This window comes from Buteo buteo, chromosome 13 (assembly GCF_964188355.1).
Source record: "Buteo buteo chromosome 13, bButBut1.hap1.1, whole genome shotgun sequence".
Classification (NCBI taxonomy): Eukaryota; Metazoa; Chordata; class Aves; order Accipitriformes; family Accipitridae; genus Buteo; species Buteo buteo.
This window is the reverse complement of record NC_134183.1, coordinates 37,872,472-37,894,847: the sequence shown is the minus strand read 5'-3', so window position 1 is coordinate 37,894,847 and position 22,376 is coordinate 37,872,472. Positions and strand designations below refer to the sequence as shown.

Below are 22,376 nucleotides of genomic sequence, written 5' to 3'. Positions count from 1 at the left end.
GCCTCTCACAAGTGGTACAGGTTGCCTTTGCATTCTTAGGAGAAGTGCTTAAACGGAAAAACACCTTCTTACTGTATCATGTATTGCTTACTGCCAGATCGAGTAAACTGGTTTATGGTTATGTTTGCTACGCCAGTGTCAGATAAAAATAATGTAGTATTGACCTGTGCAGTACAATGGAGAAGAGGTCTGTCTTCACCGCTTTATTTATTGTCTGAATGTTCATCTTAAAGACTACATGTAACTGGGAGGCAATGCTCACTCCCCCAAGTTCAAGACTCTGCTGTTAAGAACTATATACAGGCTTTAAAGACCAACTTTTTTTTTTGTTCCCCCATGTTGGCTTTGGAGTACATGCTAACAGATAGCTTAATGATGGAAACCACTTGCACTGTTTTGGGTTGTTTTTTTTTTCTCGGAAGAACTACCCCCCCCCCCCCCCCCCCCCCAAAAAAAAAAAAAAAAAAAAGGCAATACCATGATACCAGTGACTTCTCTTTTCTGGTCTCTCTAAACAGCCTATTGTCCTGTAGGTGGCCAGTAAAAAAACCCCTGTTAGCAAAACTGTAAGGCTTTTTAGTTGAAGCTACTGTTTTTGTTTCCTCAGTGGTTGTATACTGTTGTGTAAAGGGAAATTGAACTCCTTTGCCATAGCTGTTAAAGAACATCCTCATATGGTATGCTTTGAGCATGTGACTTCAAAAAGTTATTTTAAAAATTTTTAGACAAGGGTGGTCCGAGTCTGCACTTCATGCTGAGAGTACATTAGTAGACACAGTGCTTGCAAAATATGCTTTATTCATTAGGATTGTCATTTAGCTGTTGCAGCTATGGCAAATAGTTATTTTCTAGGCCTTGCAAAAAGATTTTGTAAGTTTGGCTGTGTGTTTGTTTTCAGCTGGCATTTTTAAGTGTTTCCTTTTGTGGCTTGCTTTCTTTATATGAAGATAGGAGGAATCCTTGCAGCTCTGGATTGAAGTGACTTGCTTCAAAAGCCCTATTAACCTTTTAGTCTGTGTGCTTTCATTTTTGGTTTGCTGGTAGACAGATAGTAGTATTTCAATTTATATCGCCGTGATGTTTTGTACATGCATCCCACTCCCTGTCCCCAAGTGGAGGAAAGGTGGAATTTGTCAGAGTGTAGGTGGGGAGCCTGAGTGTTATTTCTAAGGTTGGCTTTAAAAACAAAGACCCTGTTTTCTTTCAACCCAACCGTATGCTGATTTGGAAAACTGTTCTTCCCTGAAATAATTTTTCTTCTTTCTGTTTTCTATTGATAATTAAGTTAAGACAAGTCAAAGTGATATTGATACACAATATTTCTGCTTGACCAAGTACACCAGAAATACAGTACTTAAAATTCACTTCTTAATGCAAAGTAGATGTTAATTATAGAACTCTTTTGGGAATACTTAAAATGGAAAAGTAATCACATTGCAAGATGTGTTAAGCTCAGAATTGGAGACTCTCTTTCTCTTGAGGGCTGAGTTATTCTTAATGTTTCTTAATCTTTGTTATACAAAACAAATTACCGCAGTGTTGTGGTATGACACCCATACCACAAAAGGCCAAGTGCCTTAAGAGTATGTATTGTTTGTTATAGATGTGGTACTCAAGCACATATATTTGCATAAGTTTTGATGAGGCAGACTTCTGCCTGCAATGGATTGCTCTGGACTATGAACCATATTGATTCCCACATGAGCAGACAAATATGTTTTAGGGATGAAAACCTTTTTGAATTTAAGAGTCCATTGGTGTAAGTAGTCAAAGCAAAAATGCTGTCATATAGACCAAGCTATTTCTAATATGTTCAGGGAGACAATACTGCGAGTAGTGATAGCTCTTGTGCACATTATGATATTTAGAAATGAGGATGCATTTTTTGTTTTAAAAATGTAGAAGGCTAACCCCAAAATTGTGTGGTGTGTGATTTGTGTTTTACAGGATCCCTTGTGAGAACCTTCACTCCTTTTTACTTTCTGGTGGAGCCAATGGATGTTCTGTCAGTTCGCGGAGCTTCTGTTATAATGAACTGTTCAGCTTATTGTGAAACTTCTCCAAAAATTGAATGGAAAAAAGATGGGACTTTTCTAAATTTGGTGTCAGATGACCGTCGCCAGTTGCTACCAGATGGATCTTTATTAATAAACAGTGTGGTGCATTCCAAGCATAATAAACCTGATGAAGGATATTATCAATGTGTGGCAACTGTGGAAAGCTTGGGGACCATTGTCAGCAGAACAGCAAAGCTCACGGTAGCAGGTAAGTCTCTTTTTCTTGTCAAGTATAACTAGCACCATGATAACATAGGTGCATGCTTTGCCCTTGCAAAAGAAGGAAAGTGCTTTCCAAGAACAGAAAAGATAGTTTCATCAGTTACGAGTGAAACTGGGACTGTATCTCTCATTTTACTAGCTGAAAGTTGTCATATATTCTATTCATCTAAGCGGCTTCATGCGTGGGTGTTTCTCAGGAAATGCTGAAGATCAGGAAAACTGGAATGAATGGATTAAAAAAAACCTGTCAGGTGCATGTAGTCACAATGAAGATTTACCACAGCTTAGAAGGGGAAAAAAAGAGCAGGGTTCTACTTCCTTTATGTATAAATACACTTAAAAATAACTTTCTCTGCCTGCTTATATGTTGAGATTTATCTGCCCTCTGTCATGAAACATTTGAGAACCTCCTAAAAGCTAGCGATGTGTATGGTCCCTAAAGAACTGGAAGACTGGCAGAGAAAGCAGGAGTGCTGGGGTTTTGTATTTTTCTGTTTCTTGAGTATCAGGTATGAACAAGGAGGTTTGAAAAGTAACAACCAACCAAATGCTTAAAACTTTCCTGACATATATAAGAAACCCAAGTCATAATCTCACCTTTGGTGTTTTGAGTAACCTTTAGACATGACTTGGTAACAGCTTTTTTTTAGGGGGTAGACAGCAGTAAGTGAGTGAAGTTTGCTTATAAAAAAATAAAGAATATGTCTGGGGAAAGCGATCTATTTTCAGAATGTCATTTGCTTGTATCTCAGGGCTTGGGAGTGTCAGACTGTGTGTCTTGTAAACAGTATAACTGGAAGAGACTTATAATTACTTAGTAAGAGTGAGACTTCAAAAACCAACCAGAAAAAAAAATAAAGATAAACTAAGGCAACGTAACTAGGAAAAAAGCCCATGAAGCAATTTTCTTTTGTTTCTCTAATGATGTTTGCCAGCCTTTTTCAAACAATTTTTTTTCTTTGCTTAATAAATGTCTCGAGGTAATGAATTCTTCCTGACTAGTGCTACAGCATCTCCCAGAGCTGCTGCTTGCTGTCATTTATATTCTGATGTTGTTTCGATTAAGTTAGCTTGTAGCATTGTTGTGAAACATCAGAAATGTCAGAAATAAAAAAATGGGGGTTTTATACCTTAAAGGAGTAACTTTCAGAGTCTCTGAATGAGAAATACATTTCTAAGTTTCTTGGCAATGAGGACAAAAGCAGTTCTCACACACTTCTCAGGCAATTACCGCCTTCTTACATTGCTGCTGTCGTGATTAATTTTGCTGCTTTCCACATGAGATCATTCAGCGTCTTGCTTCTGTTATCATTCTGGTCTATATGATCATTAGGTAAGGTTAATGGGGTTAAAAATGAAGGTAATCCAAAATGTCTTCAAAATTTCCAGTTCAATTTTCCCCTGTATTAGTGGAGAAAATACTAGTTTAATTAATAGTTTTTAAATGATGGAATTTTAAGGAGCCTTTTAGTTTAAAAAAAACCAAACAACAAAAACTCAAAACCAACAAAAAAACCCCCACAAAACAAAACCTAACCCAACGCAGTTCTGGTGAGTTTTGTTTTCAAAAAATCTTTGCTAGAAAACTGAATAAGTATAGTCTAACTGGAGCCAATACGAATGTTTGACACACAAATAGTTGCCCCTTTGTCTTATGTTGGCCTAACAGCTGTATTAGATTTTTGATCAATTCCATACAATAAAAATTGTAATTTTTTTTTGTTGTTGTTCAGAACTAGGGGAAATGGTCTTGACGCATGTTCTGCATTGCCTTATGCCATCCTGTTAAGTTAGAAATCTGCACAAAAGCATCCTCTGGCTGCAGTGTGCATAAGTTGTTCTGCTGTTCCAAAAGATTTGTCAAATGTAGAGGTGTGAAAACCTATTTACTAACTCAATTAAGTGCCAAGAGCTGTGCAAGACTGCACAGTTTAATCCTTCAGTTGGGGGGGAAGGGTAGCTTTAGTTGCTGAAGGCTTTGGAATAAGAGATGGAATATTTAAATTCTGGTTTAACTATATTGCTTTTCTTGACCTCATTTGAATTCCTCAGTTTTATCGGTGGGTTTTAATATTTCTCCCCCCCCCCTTCTTTTAATTGGAAGCTTTCAGGCTGCGGTAAGTGTGGGGATAGTTAGCATAGTAAGATCTCTCTCTCCTTGGCCTCAAGATAACAGTGGGAGGTAGCTAATTCCCTTCTTAATTGAGCAGTGGTATGTTGAATTCATATGGTGTGTGTGAATGTTGTACTGCAATGCACCTGAGCTCTTTAAAAGAGAATATTATGAAGCATAGCTTGCAATTTTTAACTGCTTCTTATTTATTAAATAACTTCATTGCCTGAAAATGACAAATTCTGGTGAGTAACGGAGGCCAGGGCAATGAAAATCCAGTAAAAATGTGCCGTGTTCCACCATACATAGGAATGAATACAGGTTTTGAGTTTTTAGTCTTATAACTGCATTGTTTTCCCTAACAGCCGATGGATAATGCTGAGCAATCTACCTGTGGTGAGTCTTGCATAAAGGTCTAACAGGCTGATAAATTTTCATAAATTCCTCAAATTATTTAAAGAACTTTTTATATATTATAGTTTGATGGATCTAAAATTTTTGGATGTCAGAAACTAAAGCTCTTTTATTGCCATGGGATGACAGATACTGATAATTCAAGGTGCTGCAAGGTGACTGAGGGACTTAGTCACCCGTTGTATGAAAAAATCAGACCAAAACACACAGTCTCAATACCTGAGTGGGGACTGTTCAGACAGTGACTGAGTGTGTTACGTTACAGACCTACTTTCTTGGTTTCTTGCTTCAATTTATGTTTCTGACACAGTGCTATAAACGTGTCACGGCAGGGGAAAATTGATGATGGTGTGGATTGGCAAGTTTGTAGTGCATTTGACAGTGTGCTTTTAAAGAACCTTTTCCATATGTGATAATAGATGAGGAGCCTTTACTCTTCAGGTTTTTTGAGGTGTGAGAGTTAAGGTTTCTTGCTGAGAAAGAAGTAAGAGACTCCTTACTGAGGAGTAACTGAGACTCCTATAGAAATTGATCTTTTCTTTAATCTAGTTTCTCATGTGATTTTAAAAAAACAAGTCACAGGTTATGATAAAGTATTAAATTACGGAAGATACTTGAAATCAGCACGTTTAGTCTGTAACTTGAAATTGCATGCTACTGTACCTTGATAGTAAGTATTTTACTGTTGTACCACACTTCTAGTAGTAAATCTTTAATTTTTAGAAACTGCAAACAACAAGAAATTTGTTAATTTTCCTTAATGATCAGTAGTATCACGATACATGCATCTCTTTCCCGTTAAGCGTGTGCTTCCACATTGTGGTTCCTTTTAGCAAATGGAGTTTGTCGTTGCCCGTGTTGCTTCCTTCTTTGCTTCCTCTAGCTGTGCAAACATAAGCATGTTATCATGCTCTAAATTGTATTTGTGAAATAATTAGGGTTTTTTTGAAAGTGGTTTTGCTTGCTTTCTTTGAAACAAGAATACGACTGCACAAACATCTGGGTAGTGGAGGTATGGTGGTCTTATGGTCCATATAATGTATAGGTTTTGCCATTATTATGTTGGGTTTGACCTAGGGAAAGTCAAAGGAACTGCTTAGTTTATGTAACGCCACAACAGTTTTTAATCAGTGCCTTACTACGGTATATTGGCTTTTGAAATGCAAATCTGTCTTTTGATACGTAAGTGCTAGTTAGAGCTTAAGAAGGGTGAAGGGTTGGAATAGCTCTTACAAAACATGGATTAAAAAGATTTACAAAATTTTGGGGAACTGTGTCCATAATTCACCTTGGAAAAATAAATCTGTATGCATTTTAGTAAAAAGTATAATGGTACTAGCTTAAAAATATTCCCAAGATGATCTTTTTTTTCCAGTCACTATTTACTACTACTTAGTTAAAGCTTTCATAAAGCTTTTATTGAGAGGACACATATGTGAAGATCTAAAAGGTCTGAAGCATGACAGTGGCACTGAGTTTCTTCATAGGGATTTATCAGTTCTATGTATCCATTTAAAGACTGTTCACTAAATTATTTATTTCACCTCTTGTCATCTTTTTTCCCCAAGTGAATCCATCTGTTTTTCTTCCCCTTCTTCCACTTATCTTTGCATTTGGTAATACTTGGCTTTGATCTTTGTATGTAATTCGCTTGGTTGTGATGAGGTAGCTGTATTGCTGCCTTGATGCTAACCTTTGGTATGTCCGAATTTCATTAATTCAGAAAGTACTTGGTGATAACTTGGGACCTTCTTTGTTCCTTCCACCTCAATTAAATAACCTCCTTGTATTATTATTTCTTATTTAAATATTCATACCAATTTTATATTCAAACCTTTATTTTGTAATTACTTTTAGAAAAAGTACAGGCAAATCACTTCTGTTAAGAAATATTCCTGCTGTGTAATATCAAAATCTAAAATGGTTCAATAATCAGAAAAGGCAGGTTTGTATTTAGTAAAAATGTAGTATTTCTTTTGGAACCATCTGAAAACATTGCAGGTGCAGCACCGCACAGAATGAGCATTGCTTCTTCCTGGAAAGTAATGCTGAAAACTCATGGTGAAGCTTCCAGTATTGTTTTGTGTTGAAAACACAAACGCTGAAACCTTGACAGACTTCCCATTTTTCCGTTTACAACTAGTAATACTTGTGTGGGTTGGGGCACATCACGTACACACTTGGGAAGAAGATTTGGAGTTTAATTCTGAGTATGCTCTAGCACTTTGTGCTCTCCGCATGGTGTTCTCTGTAGTTCTCTGCTTTTCTGACCTGAATAAACCCTCCTCCTCCTGCTCGTTAGTTCAGCTAATCATGTAGCTACCGGACTGCCAAAGCCTTTGGCTTCAGATCCTACTGCTGTGGCATGGTGGAGGTATTGTTGCAGCTTCATTAATAAAATTTGTCTTCACTGTTTTTCTTATCAGAACTTCATTTAAAACCTTCATAGTAATGTTTTTGTCTGCGAAATCAAGTATCTGAAGGCTAAATGTCAGAATGTGTTGACTTTGCAATTACCTGTCCCTTTGTATATGGTACGGTCGTATCCATGTGATATGCAGTGCATAATCACTTTCATTCCTTTTGCTGACTGGTCTCCCTCCATGTATAGAATCAAACTCAGGGGCCAGAAAACAGGATAGGGTTGTGTGGTGGAAGAAATGCTCCATGATATTGGTCCCTCAGGTCTTGTACAGCTTGGAAGATACATAACCCCTTGGTCAGGGGATTGCAAAAAGTGAAGATGATTCCTTAGTGAGCAGGAGACTTAAGACCAGGGGTGGAAAACTGCAAACTGTATTCTTTGACGTGCTGCGTAGCGTTGCACAGAACCTCTCAATAATGAGGATGTCAAGCCCTTGAGTTGTGCTTGACCAATGCGATTTACTTGATGTCACTACATCGGATGTAGAGAATGAACTTCACTTGAGAAATTGTTCCAGTTTTTAGCTGACTAGATTGCCTTTTTAAGGTTTATTTGCATCTTGACTATAGCTTTGGGCTTCCAAATTGTTGACTAGAAGAGCTGTCTACAGCAACTACTGTGGTATTTAATGTAATGTGGCTTGGAGGAATTAATTGAGTTATGAGCCAGGAGGTGCTGATGTCTAATCCTGCTTCTATTGGAGGCTCATTATATGGTCTCAAGAAGATCTCCATGCTTTGCCTTTTTCTCAATGGGATAATAAAGAATTTATCTTCAATAAATTTAGAGTATTACTTTTTATAACGTACCAAGATGTTGTAAATGAGTATGCTAAGAGAAAACCTTGTAGAAATAAGTAATTCTGTATCCATTACAGTTTTGGGGTGATATGCAGTAGGTAAAGTTGTGGCCAAGAAATTATTATCCCGGACATTGCCTGAACACAGTTTGTGGGAGAGAGGTGGACCTGGATGGATGTGTTCTTGCAATTAAAGCTAGATCTCTGCAAGGCACGTCATCAAAGAGATGTGTCATGGTTGTGAGAACTTAATTTCTGGAATGTTATAGTATTAGCTATTTAATATCAAATCACTTATGTATAAACAATGATGAATAATTAAGAATTTTTCAAGCATTAATTTGGGATGAAATTTTATCTCTGCTTTTTGCTGTAACTACTAAGAACTGCGTAAAAGTTGTGTGGTTCTGGAATTGCATGTCTTTTGCAAGTTTTGCCTAACTTTGAAGGTTACAACTGAACAGCGTTTTATTTCTTCCTGGACTCTGTGTGTGTTTGTGCCATCCCTAAAGGATAAGAGAGAAGCTTAGCTCAGTGGCTGAGCGGAACAAACTATGTGCCTATATCAGCTCCTCGGAGATGCAGTTAGGTTGGAAATAACAGAATGTTTTTTACTCAGCATTGCATATTTCCTTTAAGAGTGAGGGGGAGGGGAAATCTTGATCTGGTCTTCATGAATAAAGAACTTCTAGTACCTTGGAATTGGAAAAAACCTAAGAGCATAGATACTACAGTGGAGGGTACTTAAGAGCACTTGAGCAGTAAAAGTAAGTGACATGGGTGATAAAATTTCCTTGCAAAAATACATTTTCTGTGAAAAAAGCATCTGCATTTTTCATAAATTGGCTTAGATCAAAATGCGTTTCTTGTCAATGACAGTCAAATGGGAAAGGTGGTTTTAACAAAACTGCACTTCGTACAGTTTCTGTCAGCTGTTACTAAAACCGTGAGAGTTTAGACATGTAAGATAATAAATGTTCTACCTTGTATGTCACTCTAAATTCTTACAGTCCACATTTGTCCAGTTAAAGTAGGAAAAAAATCTCTGTGAGCCCTTGGACTGATCCACATTAGTACTTGGAGTGAAAGCAAAGGTCCAGATTCAGAACTATTATAAATATTTTCAGTGTAAGGTTACAAAAAATGCATTTGTAGACTTTGTCATCTCTTTTTCTTTTTTCTTTTTTTTTTTTTTTTTTGAGCAGTAACTGCATAAATTTGGGAGATGGGAACCAAAGTGATTGAAGTAATTTGTGATATGGAGCACTTCACTTTTTGGGTGTGCAGCCTGGAAGGCTTTGCCTTTGAGAGACTGCATACCATCTATTTCCTTTCCTTCTTCCTTTCTGACAAAACCCAAACAAATGCCAAAGCAAAATGATGTTGATGTTTTACTCTGATCTTGAATGACTTCTATACCTCTCACATGGTGTTAACGAGAGTTAGGGTACAATTTTTCTCCCAGTTTGTTTGAATTTAATTCTTTTTAGGGGATATGGCAGGGGAGGACTTGGAATTGCTTATGAATGAAATAATTATTTTAAAATGAATCAGCAGAAATCTCATCAAACTAAATCTGTTGTTTCATACCTGAACTGAAAGCCTTAGGGAGATCAGCAGGGTATCAACATAGTAACTTCTCTAGACTTAGGAGCAGAGGAAGTGTTGCTTTTGATCCAGGATGTATTCTCTCTTGGGCAGCAATTGGTCTGTCTCCCTTATTTTTGTGGTGTGCATGCCAGGAATTGCTTCCTGTAATTCCTCGAGCCTGATTTCAGGTCCTTCTCTGTCCAGTGAATTTATCGTGCTTTTTAGAGCGCTGTGTTCTCTCCAGCAACTCATATGAAAGCAGTCTACCAAGTCATCATTTAGTGTCAGGCAGCTTCTTGCCACATCCACAGCAGATAACTGTACAACTTGTCTGCAGCTGAATTGATTATTCTCATCCTGAGTGAAAGCCCACAGCAGGAGAATTTTAGACCTGCTTCTTTTTAAACTCTTCGTTGATATCTAATGATCAAGTTATAGCCTAGGTGAAGAGATTCTAATTTGCTAGTTGGATGATATTAAACCTACTGTTTCTATTTAAAAATGCAGGTTTTCTTAAGCTTTTCTGTTTAAAGTTTATTACACCTAATATCGAGTAAAATCAGAGCCTATTTTGACTAGTATTATCCGTGTCCCTAATTGCATGGGTCAGTGAGCTAGTTAAAGCTTATTTGTGCTCATTGGAGGGTAACAAATCCTCCTGTAGCTATAGGAGGGAGGACTCAAGTAGATCTGTAACACTGGTGCCTGAACTTCCTGCTGTAGTAACAATTTCACGTTACTGTTCAGAAAAAACCAAACTAGTATGTATTTTCTAGAATAGAATTAATGTGCAATGAGAGATCCCTTATTAAGCCCAGTCAGAAAATGGGGGGTGGGGGTGGGTGGGGAGGGATGATTATGGATCCTTTCTCAGATGGATAGATGAAGGAGGAAAAATTCAAATTGGTGAAACCTCAGATGTCCATTACCAGCTATCCCATTTACACGTAGTGGAAATCTCCCTTCTTGCTGTGATTATCTTGTTTAAGATGGTTGTGGTAGCTAATATTCTTGATTCTTAAACACACAGCACAGAAGTGTTTAAATCTTGTGGTCATTCATTAAGTTAAGATTTATCTTAATTAGGCATTATCTTAGGTGCAACATTCCATCTTATAAACCAAAAAGATTAGGTTTTATCAGTTTACCAGCTTGCAACTTAAATTGTTAAGTCTTGTAATTAGCAATGAAAGTATCCTTTGTGCATTTGGTTAATGGACAAAGTTGTCTTTATGTTCATGTACTTCAAAAAATAATATAAACTTACTATAAGTCATAAAAAATAAAAGCTCTTTACAGTATACATTCAAATCTTGACCTTTGGTTTTGAAAATGCGGCAGGCAATATAGCTAATCTCTAGAGAAGCATGAATTCTGTAAAAGGGAGCTTCAGTGCCAAATTTCTGAAATCACTGGGGTTTATAGTAGATGATCTGTTGATGGGTGATTCTAGATGGTGATACAAAAGTAGAAGGTGAGAGCATATTGATGATTCATCAACACCCCCAAACAAGAAAGTTGGATGAACTTTGTTTAGATTAGCTTTCTCATTTGTTAATATTTTCACTCAAATATGTATTTTTCCTTATTTGTTTTGCATGTCAGCACCAGCAATCCCTTTTGTAATTTTGTTTGACAAATATTCGCATAGATTACTCGCTAAATCCCAAACTGTCAGGCAAGTGATAGTTACATATGCAGCCTGTATTCTTAACTCACTGCATTTTCTAGTGTGGGATTCAACAAGACGTTTCAGCTTTAGTTAGTGTAAAAGTGAATGGTCTCCACGCTGGCATCGTTCGGATTTAACTCAACTGAATATTGCATTTTGAAAATGATAAGAACTTGTACTATCACACCTACCCAAATGAAAGATGACACAAAAGCTGTAAGGGTAAGAAGTATCATGGCAGAAGTATGTGTTTGATAAATTCTTTATTTTTTTCATAATAGAAATTCAAGAGGAAGTTTAATGACACTGAAAAGGAAACAAAATGGAGGAAAATTATTTTTAATAAGAAAAATTTAAGTTAGGAAACTTGCTATGGTTGATTTCAGTGAGGTTAGTTCTTGGTAACATTCTTGAAAGCATATGATATGTCTCATTATTCACAAGTACACTAGAAATAAAAATGTTAAATTATTAAAAAACCCTGCAACTCCTCCTTACTTGCATATATAACCCCCTATTTTGGGGGGGGGGGCATGGGGAAATGTCTCTAGATAATATATAGGTTTCTGTAAAGGTGTTGATCTTCCTTCTTTAATAGCTTCTAAAGTCAAATTCCTGGATTAGCTGCACCATCACTCTGCTCTTCTGTGACTGTTCTCAGATTGAACACATTAAAAATAAGGCAAAGAAAGGCTTCATTATGGAGAGACCTTTAAAAAACTCTCTCGGATACGATGAGCTTAACTGCTAGCAACTGTCCATGATTCAAGGGTCAGTGGTGTAATAATCCACACCTTAGCTGTTTTTCTCCAGATCCCTTTGAGTGACCTACAGTTTTATCAAATAATTTGCTAGTTATACTCCTTTTAGTGTTTCTCCTCCTTTCTGCCATGTATCCTTATTGTCTCTAGACATCATCTTTTTCAGCTAGATGTTTCTATCTGTAGAAGTTCTTTCTTCTTTGTATTTATGTCTCCTGTTATGTCAGTCTTCAAGTACTCTATTTTTGAGGGGTTTCATTGCTATTTATAGATTCTGAGTATTTCTCTGGGAAATTGTTTGGTTTATTTCCTATCTCTAAATGTCTGTTGTCAGGTACCAGCTGTCTTTGTCACTGTCTGTAGAGTTGCCTGTAAAAGTTTTTCTGATCTTTCCTTTCTTCCAGTTTCTTGATAAATTTATCATGACAGTCCTTTCTGTGCATTAATCTTCTTTGAATAGCTTGTTCACATGAGCTTTCGTAATTCATAGCCTCGCCTGGATCTAAAATTATTTAACCTGTCAAGCTCTTTTCTTTCACCAGAATACTCGGATCTTATTCTTCTTTTGTTATGGCTATTGATTTTGTTTTAGAAAGAGTAATTGTGAGCCTGTACTTTTTTTTTTTTAAGGCAGTGTATTGATCAAGACCTGAGGTTTCTTAAATGATGGGGCCATCTGCATACCTTATCTAAAGGTCTTCTCTTGAAATCCCAGAGTGCTTTCTTCATTGTCCTCACTATTAGAATGATCTTCAACAGTACCAGCTAAATTATTTCATAGTTTGCACACCCTCAGTTCATTTTTTGTGGTATTAGAAATGTCTACTTACCATGTTTCTGAGTGTCTGTACAGATCAAATTCATTGTGGCTACTGCAGCTTTTCCTGCTGCCTTGAACTGCTGCTATTGATGCTGGAGCTTTTGTGTTCTTTGGCCCCTTAATTGCAAGTCCTGTCTCTGATTTTAATGGGGCTATTATTTCACCTACTCCATTAGCCGAATTATTTTTTCTGTATTCCTGTGCCATTTTGTGCAGCACTTTCTGAGCCTGACCTTCTGCTGTGCCATGGCCTGACATCCCCCACCTCACCTCCCATTACCTTTCTTGTAGTTTATGGTTGTCATCAATGACCTCTGTATTTTTGAAGATCTTCCTTCAATCACCTTTCTTGTTCCCATTTTATTCCTGGAATAATTTATTGATCCTTTCTTGATATCACCGGACTAGAATTTGGATTTGTTTGTTTAGCCTTGGTCTATTCTCCAGTCTTGTTGTTCTTCAACATATTCAATATCTTAGCAAAGACCAGTTCTTAATTTCTGATCTCTCTTGTTTCCTCCAAAGGGTTTCTGATCTACTTCCATTAAGGAAGGCTGGATTAACTTCTTGCTTAGCATTTCTTCCTTCTACATTATTAGGGTTTTTAAAAAATATACTTGAATCTTACTACATTAGGGTTTTCCGTAAGTGCTTCACTCCTAACTTGAGCAGCTATACACATCCAGTTATCTTCATTAAAAATTCTGCCAGGATGCGTTCTGCAGTTGCAGAGCAACTGTCTTTCATTTTGAAGTTACCAGGCATTCATCCCGTCTCAGAGCCAGTCTTACTCATTCATGAAATTCCTCTACCGCTTCTCCTGGAGCTGGAGCTGGAGCTGGTCAGGCTGTGAGCCTGGATCATCACTAATAGACTTGGGATGTCGGAGAACATAGCAAGCAAACACTCAGCTGTTTAATTTTATTATTTTATTTTTCTTTCTGGTTAGGAGCCCATACCCCAATTGTTACAATATCAGGATGTATACATCATGTCTGCTCTTTATTTCTTGGTCTGAGTACTTCGTTATTCCTGCGACTTCTGTCAAAGGTAGTGTTTGGCAAAGTTGGCATCATAAAGTTATTTCTGGATGTTTGACTTGTCTCTTACTCAGTATTGTGCTGTCAGTCACGAGTCTAGTGGTTTCACCAGGATTATCTTGCTGACTTTTGTCTCATTTCTTTTCATCAAGCTTTTGCGAGAGAAGTTCATGTGGGACTATTGCGTCCTGGTTAAAGGTGTAAAGAGTTGTTCCAGGCTAAGCAAGGTTTCTTGAGTCAGGATCTCTCTATATATTTGTTTCTGTTGATGGACTGAGTTCAACCGGTACTCTGAGCTTTCTGTGGCCTGGTTCAGAATCAGAATTGATCTCTAATACTCTCTCAGATTTGATCACATCAATTTGTAAGTTTGTTGGGTTTTTTTTCTGACATCTACATGGCTGCGTTCTTACGCTGCTGTATTTCGGTTTGAGCTTTCAGGATATTAGGCTTTGCAAAGTCTACCACTGGTTTGTAAAGGACAACTCTATAAACACTTTTTGTTTAAAATAAATCCTAAGAGAAACGTTTTCGTCAGGTAAAACTTCAGAATATTCTGATGTGCTTTACTAGTCCAAACACCCTCTTAAATTTGTGCGTGTGTGGTTGCTTAGTTTTGTTTTTAGTTTGTGGTTCTGTGGCAAAGCTCAGATCCAAGTTTGAGAGGGGATGATGGCAACCTCAAATTGGTGTAATCTAACCTGGTGCTCCAGGGCATGATCAATTTTCCTCTAACTTTCCCTGTAAGAAGCTTGTTTTGACAGGTGTAATTCTGTTCTTCTTTGCACAGTATTTTGTGCAATATTTTGCTGTATCTCTCCATAGTTTTCTGTATAGCTTCCCCATAGCATAGTGTCATTGGATAATTGAGCTTGGAAGGGACTTCAGGAGATCTCACATTCAGTTGCCAGTTCAGAACAGCTCTGGGGTCATACCAGGTTACTCTGTGTGTGTAATTATATGCATATAGGTACTTATGTCAATGTGCTTGTTACTGATGTGCACAATGACATCCTTTCCCTTTCCCTGTTTCTTAATTCTGATCAAGGGATAGCTTTTTAAATCAGTATATGCCATGTTAATTATGTTACCAAGGCTGTGTTTAACAAAGTCAGGAGTCTGATTACGTACTGAAATTTCTCATTCGTGTTGTGTATTTCACATACTTCCTCCTTTAGTTTAGCCAACAAGGACATTTGGTAGGTTTTCCTCTCTTCATGTTATAATCCTTCTAAGAATACTCTTATCTCCCCTGACCAGTTGTCTCCTGCCCAGATTTTAGGCCAGGTTGTATTCTCTCCTGTCTAGCTTTCCTAAGCAAGGCGGGAAAAAAAATACATGATAGTTGGTGTTCCTTCATTGTAGAAGGGACTAGAAGCATCTGGCCTTATCTTAATTCAGGTGATGCTGGACTTCTTTTCTCCGTGAATGTTTTGTAATTCTGAAGCCTAATCTATTTGCTAGTGAGATTCATGAAATATGTCTTATTAACAAAATTGTATTTTAAAACATGTTTCACACTTCTGCCACTCAGACAAATGATGCTGAATAATGTTCAAGCAAAGGAGAAGAAAAAGATCTGCGATAATTTAATGAAGTGTCCACAGATGGCTGGACTTATTAATTTTTAACAGGGTTCGGGTGAGAAGCTGATGCGCTAACAAAACATGCGGCATCTTTAAGATCCGCAGCTTCACTGAAGGATAACAGATGTTGTAGCTATTTTAACAATAGGGTATCATGTTTCTATACCCCTTTACCTACTTGAATTGCTAAAATCTTCATGCTTCCCAAGAGGCTATTTTAATGAAGTAGTAATAGACTTATGGATTTGTCATAAGTTCAAATTCGATTAGGGAAACAAGAATAGGGAAAAAAATTAAAGTGTCTTAAAATGATCAGCAGTTTGTGTAATCATTCACAGTCTCTGTGTTTGAACAGACCAGTTTAATGCAGAAGGATTGTAAGGTGAAAGCTATAGGGTGGCAATGTCTGTAGGTGATACTACTAAAGTTAGTTTAGACTTGGGTAAGTTATGAGAAACTTGTGTAAGAGTAACATTGGGCAACAGAGGATTTTCACAGCTGGTATACAGGAGGTAGTAGGTTTGGAAAAACTGTCAGCTACTCCTGTGTTTAACTTTTTCCGTACTGCAATAGAAATAATCAGGGGAAAAAAAACAGGGAAAACTTCTGCTGAGCACGAGATGCCACAAAAAAGGCCTGAAACCAGCTTTGGGAAGCAGTTAATTGCATAAACATGTAATATGTCTGTGTATGTGTGTGTGTGTGTTCAGAGCTGTTTAATGCTTATACAAAGTATGTTAAATTCCAATCTGTGCAGTAGCAGTAGAGGAGATTCAGGCACATGACAAAAACACTCACAAAGACTTGATCTGATGGCTTGTGACCATGTAGTAAAGGTACACAACCCTGCAATAGGCAGGGAAAAAGTGAATTCCTGTGCAGCCTTGGGTTGCCCTAGAGATGAGGAAGTTATTCTCTTTTTTCTTATTTCTGTTGCCGTCTTGATTTGGCAAGATTGGTGCCAAAAGGTTAGTAGGATTCTAAAGAGGATTAAATATGTGTATGGTAATGGCATCCATGTTAAATAAAATTGAGCATTACAGTGACTGCTGACAGTCAGTATTTAGAGCAGAAGGCAAGCATTTACTCTGAAGTTAGTTAGAACATTGTCATATGAGCAAGTTACTTAGTAATTGTTGATTATGGAAGGTTTTTTTCTTTCAGCCTCCTTGAAAATGATTGGCAGTAGCCATGGTCGCAGAGAGACTGCTGAACTAGATTAGCATCTGGCTCAGTGCAATGAATTCCTCCTCTTCTGGAAAGTACAGGAGATGAAATACTGGCTCCATTGAAGGCAGCAGACTATAGCCAGAATTTTTACCATCTGTGTTTTCCAGGAGCATGGGAATTATTGCTCTTCTAGGCACATCTTTTTCAGAAATCGAGACAATGGGCTACAAATCTCAGTAACCCTTAGACTGGGAATGCCGGCTGAATGGAACAAATTTGCATTAAGTAGATTGTTCATTCACATTCCTGCCATTGCTCTGGTCTTTTGATGACGGGAAGAGAGAGACAAAAGAGAAGGAGAAAATAGGGACAGAGTTTATCCCACCCCCCCTGCCCCCTCCCTTGCATTGTCCTAGGAGAAAACTTGAAGTTTGTGCTGCATCTAATTCCTATTGTATGCATGTGAGAATCACACTGTTGCTTAGGTGTTATCCTACCAGTGTTTAGAGAACATTCCAAGTGGAAAATAATCCTTCCTAAATTGAGTTTATTAACCTGCATTCCTGCTAGGTCAGTAGTATTTTCCTTCAGTGTCCTAAAATCGATAGATAATGTATGTGTGCTGCCACAGAATGATCAATGTACATACAAACATGAAAAAATTGTCTTTAATATCAGAACCCCAAAGTATCACTTATCATTATGTTCATTTAGCAAAATAATATAATAGGGTAATATCTTCAACTGAATGCCTTGCAACATGTGGGTGAAGAGTGGGTGTTGCTTGCTCATTAGAAATGTAACTAATTTTCATTAGATATTCTTGCTCAGTCTTGTTGATTGAAGTGATTAGGAAATACAAACCACTGAGAAGAAAGTATCAATGTTTTTAAAATTTAACTTTAAAAAAATAGTTTTAAATGTGCTTGTAGTTTAAATAGAAAGACTGAATTTGCTTACGTAGTAGTGCATTCGAAAACAATTATAGAAAGTTAAGGAAATGCAGGCTTACAAGTTGACCAATTGATATTTTGGAGAGGAAAAGAGAAGCTCTTTAATGGAAAGATTCTGGACTGGTAGGTGGAGGAGTATTTTCTAGTAGTATGTTGCTGCAGGAGGTATGCCAGCACTCTGGGACCTGTTACTGTATTTATAAACAGGTCTCAGAATTAATAGTAATTAAGGCTTATATTTAGAAATCCTTTTGTAATACATCATTATTGTTTTGTGGTTGTCTGTTGGCTAAAGCAAAAGGGTCCTCCTCCGCAATGGAGGCTTTTAAGCAGTGCAAATTGCAAATAATCTTAGAATAAGAGAAAATTACTCTTCAGGACAAAATTATAGCCTAGGTTAAAAGATACATTTTAAAAAACACACAGGACTATGATCAAATAAAGGCTTTACTGGCATTTAAGATGACCTGGAAAATGAACTGTAATTTCATTGCTAGTGAGTAATGAAACCGTCTTAAATAAAGCTTATTTAACCTTAATGGAGCACCTGCACACAACAGAATATACAATGCCTGTCTTGTCCTAAAAGTGAATAGTACTAGTAAGGGATTTATTTTGAATTAAAGCATAGTTGAGATTATGTTAGAAATTGCAGGGCTTTAGTCCTCCTGTAATGTTCTCACTTAAGCTGTAAGTTGCCAATACAGTAACTGTACAAGTGGTAGTTGTACAGGGTAAAGAGATTGCAACAGCTGAGGTGAAAACTGAAGTCACAGTGCTCATCTGACAAAACGAGGAGGTCCAGGACTCCCTTCTAGACTGGTGAAAGAATTAGAATTAGGTCTCTTAATAAAGATTTCTAATGAATTGTGAATTCAAGGGCTAGTACATTCTTCTTGAAGAATAACTGATGTAGAATCTGTGTCCAAAAAGGCAAGGGGTAATCATAGACCAATTAGTCTGATCCCAACACTGTGCCCTTTTAAAAGGGATTTTGAAGGTGAGGGTAATTAAGACAGAGGAAAATGGGAAGAAGGCTGAACTGTAACATGATTTTTGTCTGCTGTTTGCATCTGAGTTTCTTGATGAAGCAATTGATGTCTTAGAGCACTATAATATGATGGGCATGCCGCATTACAGCCTTTTGATACCCTGTCCCGTTAGAAATTATTAAAGGTCAAAATGATAGGAATTTAAATGAGAATATTGAGATTGATAAGAATCTGAGGTAATTATGAAAATTTAATGGGTTATATTGAGAGGGAGATTCTCAGAATGGAAAGATGTCTCAGAGACTGGAGTTTAGAAAGATCATGTTTAACATCCTCATCAGTCATTTTGCTGTAAGAACAAAGTCTATGCCTAGAAAATCAGCAAGTGTGGCAAATTTAGGACACCTTGTTACTCTTACTGTGGCCTGGATGGTGTTATAGGAAGAATTAAATAATGCTGTAGGCTGAATAATGGTGAAACTTATTATCACACTGTGCAAAGTCAAGCAGATACAGCAACATTCTTGGTACTGTACTAAATTGGGACAGAGGGACTGGTGATTTTACGACAGAAAAGAAGGCTAGTTGGTGGATTATAGGATTGACTGTAACCTGCCAGGGTGCAGAGAGTTAATGTGATTGTTAAATCTTTTGGGAAGACCTTTTCAATAGTGTCCTGGTTTCAGCTGGGATAGAGTTAACTGTCTTCCTAGTAGCTGGTACAGTGCTATGTTTTGAGTTCAGTATGCGAAGAATGTTGATAACACTGATGTTTTCAGTTGTTCCTCAGTAGTGTTTAGACTATAGTCAAGGATTTTTCAGCTTCTCGTGCCCAGCCAGGGCACAAGTTGGCACAGGACACAACCAGGGCACCTGACCCAAACTGGCCAACGGTGTATTCCATACCATGGGACGTCCCATCTAGTTTAGAAACTGGGAAGTGGGGGCGGGGAATCACCGCTCGGGGACTGGCTGGGTGTCGGTCGGCAGGTGGTGAGCAATTGCCCTGCGCATCATTTGTACATTCCAATCCTTTTATTACTACTGTTGTCATCTTATTAGTGTTATCATTATCATTATTAGTTTCTTCTTTTCTGTTCTATTGAACCGTTCTTATCTCAGCCCACGAGTTTTACTTCTTTTTCCCGATTTTCTCCCCCAACCCACTGGATGGGGGGGAGTGAGTGAGCGGCTGCGTGGTGCTTAGTTGCTGGCTGGGGTTAAACCATGACAAATAGACACAGAGAAGCAATTTTGTTATATTTCCATGGATGTCTGATCTTAAATTACAATAGGCACTTCAATTTGTCTGTTGTCGCTTTGTCATTCTCCCAGTGGTGTATGGTGGGAGGGTAAGAGATGTTGGATATCAGTTGAAGCAGAAGAGGTTCTGACTGGATTTAAGGAAGACGTTCTCCACTGTGAAGACAGTCATGTGGTAGAATGGATTGCCCAAGAGGTTGTGCAGTCTCCATCCATGGGGATTTTCAAGATCTGACTGGACAAATCCCTGAGTAACCTGCACTGACCTTGTAGCTGACTCTGCTCTGACTGGGTCCCTTCCTACCCGAATGATTCTGTGATTCTGAGTCTTTAAAGATGGATAGGATGGTTAGGGGAATGAGGAAAAGAAACTAAAGATTGTAGCTTCATTAAGCTGAAGGAGACTTGAAAGAAGCTCTGATTTTTATTCCTGTGAATACCTTAGAGGGAGGGAGTCATGGATAAATATCAAAGATGCAAAATAATTAATACCAAAACAAGGTCAAGATCAAAGGACTAGAAGTTGGTTGCAAATACACTGGGAGGGGAAACTAGAAACTTTTTTCTCAGAGGAATGAAGTTGTGGTAGGAGCCTCCAGATAGTATTCCAAGAGGGGTGAAAGTATGTAACGGTTGGAAAAGGACCTGTACAAGGTTATGGGAGGAATTGCTTGACAAAACAGAAGTGATCTATATGTTAAAAATGTAAAGTGTTAGAATTCAGTCCAGCTGTTCTGAAAGATTGGGAAGGTCTCTGGTTTTGTACCCCCTCCCCAATTATATATGTGTTCTACGTTCAGTTTGTTTTCTCTCTATAGCATTAGAGGTTAGCCACAACTAGAGAGCAGGTATGCTCCTGCTTCTCATTGCATTAACTTTTTTGATCTCTCACGTGGTGGCACATGATAATTTGTGGATTTTGGTCTTTTACTGTAGGTCTTATGTTTAATATAAGATGTGAAGATGGTGTTTTATGGGTTTGCTCAAATTAATCTCTCACATAGTTGGCTTTGATTGCAGAGCACTGGAGTTGGTGCCATTGGCCTGGTTCAGACTTATTTTTCTGTGGGAGAAATAATATACAGAAGTTTTATGAAAAGTATGTATTAAAATTTGTACTTAAGTGGATGCTAATAATGAACAATTCTATAGTCCAAGTAAAGAAGTTTTTCGTTCCAGTGAGAAAAACCTGAACATGTGACATCAGGTGTTGCTTCTTGCCACTTTTCCAAAGATTTCTACAAAAATTGGAGAGCGAAGATCAGACAGTTTAAAAAAAAAAAAAAAAACAAACAAAAAACCTGTGGGATTTTCTTGAAAGTAAACGGGGATTCAAGCTGAAAATGACAGAAAGTACCATTTAACTAAGAAGTACATGTTATAGATTCTTTCATAGGCAAATATAGTGAATATGGACAGAGAAAACTACAGGAGATGGAGTTTTGGCACCAGTATATAACTGATAAGCAGCATGTGGTAATATGCTTCACTAGGAAGTTGAGGCACAAGAGGTAGATAACTCGTCCATCCCTTTTCTGCCCATTCACGTTGAAGGCCCATGCAGTATTTTTCATCTGTGGGTATCTTGCATATTTCAACATCAAGTTAAAGTCCCTGATCTGAGTGATTGTTTATTATTCCTTTTTAAAGGAAGAAAGAATTGCAAAGCACTGAACTAGGTATTTAAGAAATAAATGTAAAAATATAGAAAAATTGGTGCTATGTGAGACTTTGTAAAAATATGGGGTTGAACTGTTTGGAAATGAGTTGAGTGTCTAAAACAACGTAAAAGAATCATGTTCACAAGAGATAAATGAAAATTTTTCCAGTTAAGTCAAACTTCTGAAAATGGAAGATAATGAAGAAGGGATTTCACCCTTAGGCTTGCTAAAAGAAGTGGAAAAGGTGAGAGCTGACTTAAACTGTCCCAGCCTCATTCATGTATAATCATGACTATGAGGCATCACCTGTGAAGAGACCTTGTGTGTGTGTGTTCTCTGATCTGGGGTCTTGGCTGTGTGCCGTAGCACTGAATTAGAGGTTACCAGAGCCTACTGCTTCCCAGCAAGCTCCATTCTCATGCTTGAATAATTGTATTAGGATGGTTTAATTTGTGCAACCCAGAGTCCCACTTCCCATCTTTTGTATTGAAGGCACATAGCGTACTGACTTTAAAGAAAAAAATCATAATGTATACTTGAAGCTGTGCGGTATTGAGAGTGAAAGGTAAGATGTCAAGAGTACTGATGGGCTGTTTCTATGACAATATTAGTTTTAAGTGTGAGCATTTAAAAAAAAAAAAGAAAAAAAATGAAAATTTTACTTTGAGACTGCTACTGCAGCAAGCAAGCTGTGCCTTGCCCCGTGTGTCAGTGTTGACCGCACAACTGTCTCTGTGCAAACTGCAAAAGGGAGAGCTGATAATATAGCTAACTACCATGGAAAAAGGAGAGTGAGGAGGCTTTTCTTTTTCCTGTCCCATGCTTTGTCCTCTTTCTT

At 37.6% G+C, this 22,376-nt stretch overlaps 1 protein-coding gene across 5 annotated transcripts in view; it reads left to right on the top strand.

Moving 5' to 3' along the window:
• NEO1 (neogenin 1) overlaps positions 1-22,376 on the top strand; it is a 215,817-nt gene that overhangs the window by 64,378 nt on the left and 129,063 nt on the right. For all 5 annotated transcript variants that reach the window (XM_075045715.1, XM_075045712.1, XM_075045711.1 and 2 more), the window contains exon 2: positions 1,948-2,265. In XM_075045715.1, the coding sequence (XP_074901816.1) occupies positions 1,948-2,265 (318 nt within the window). The remainder of the gene's footprint in view (positions 1-1,947; positions 2,266-22,376) is intronic.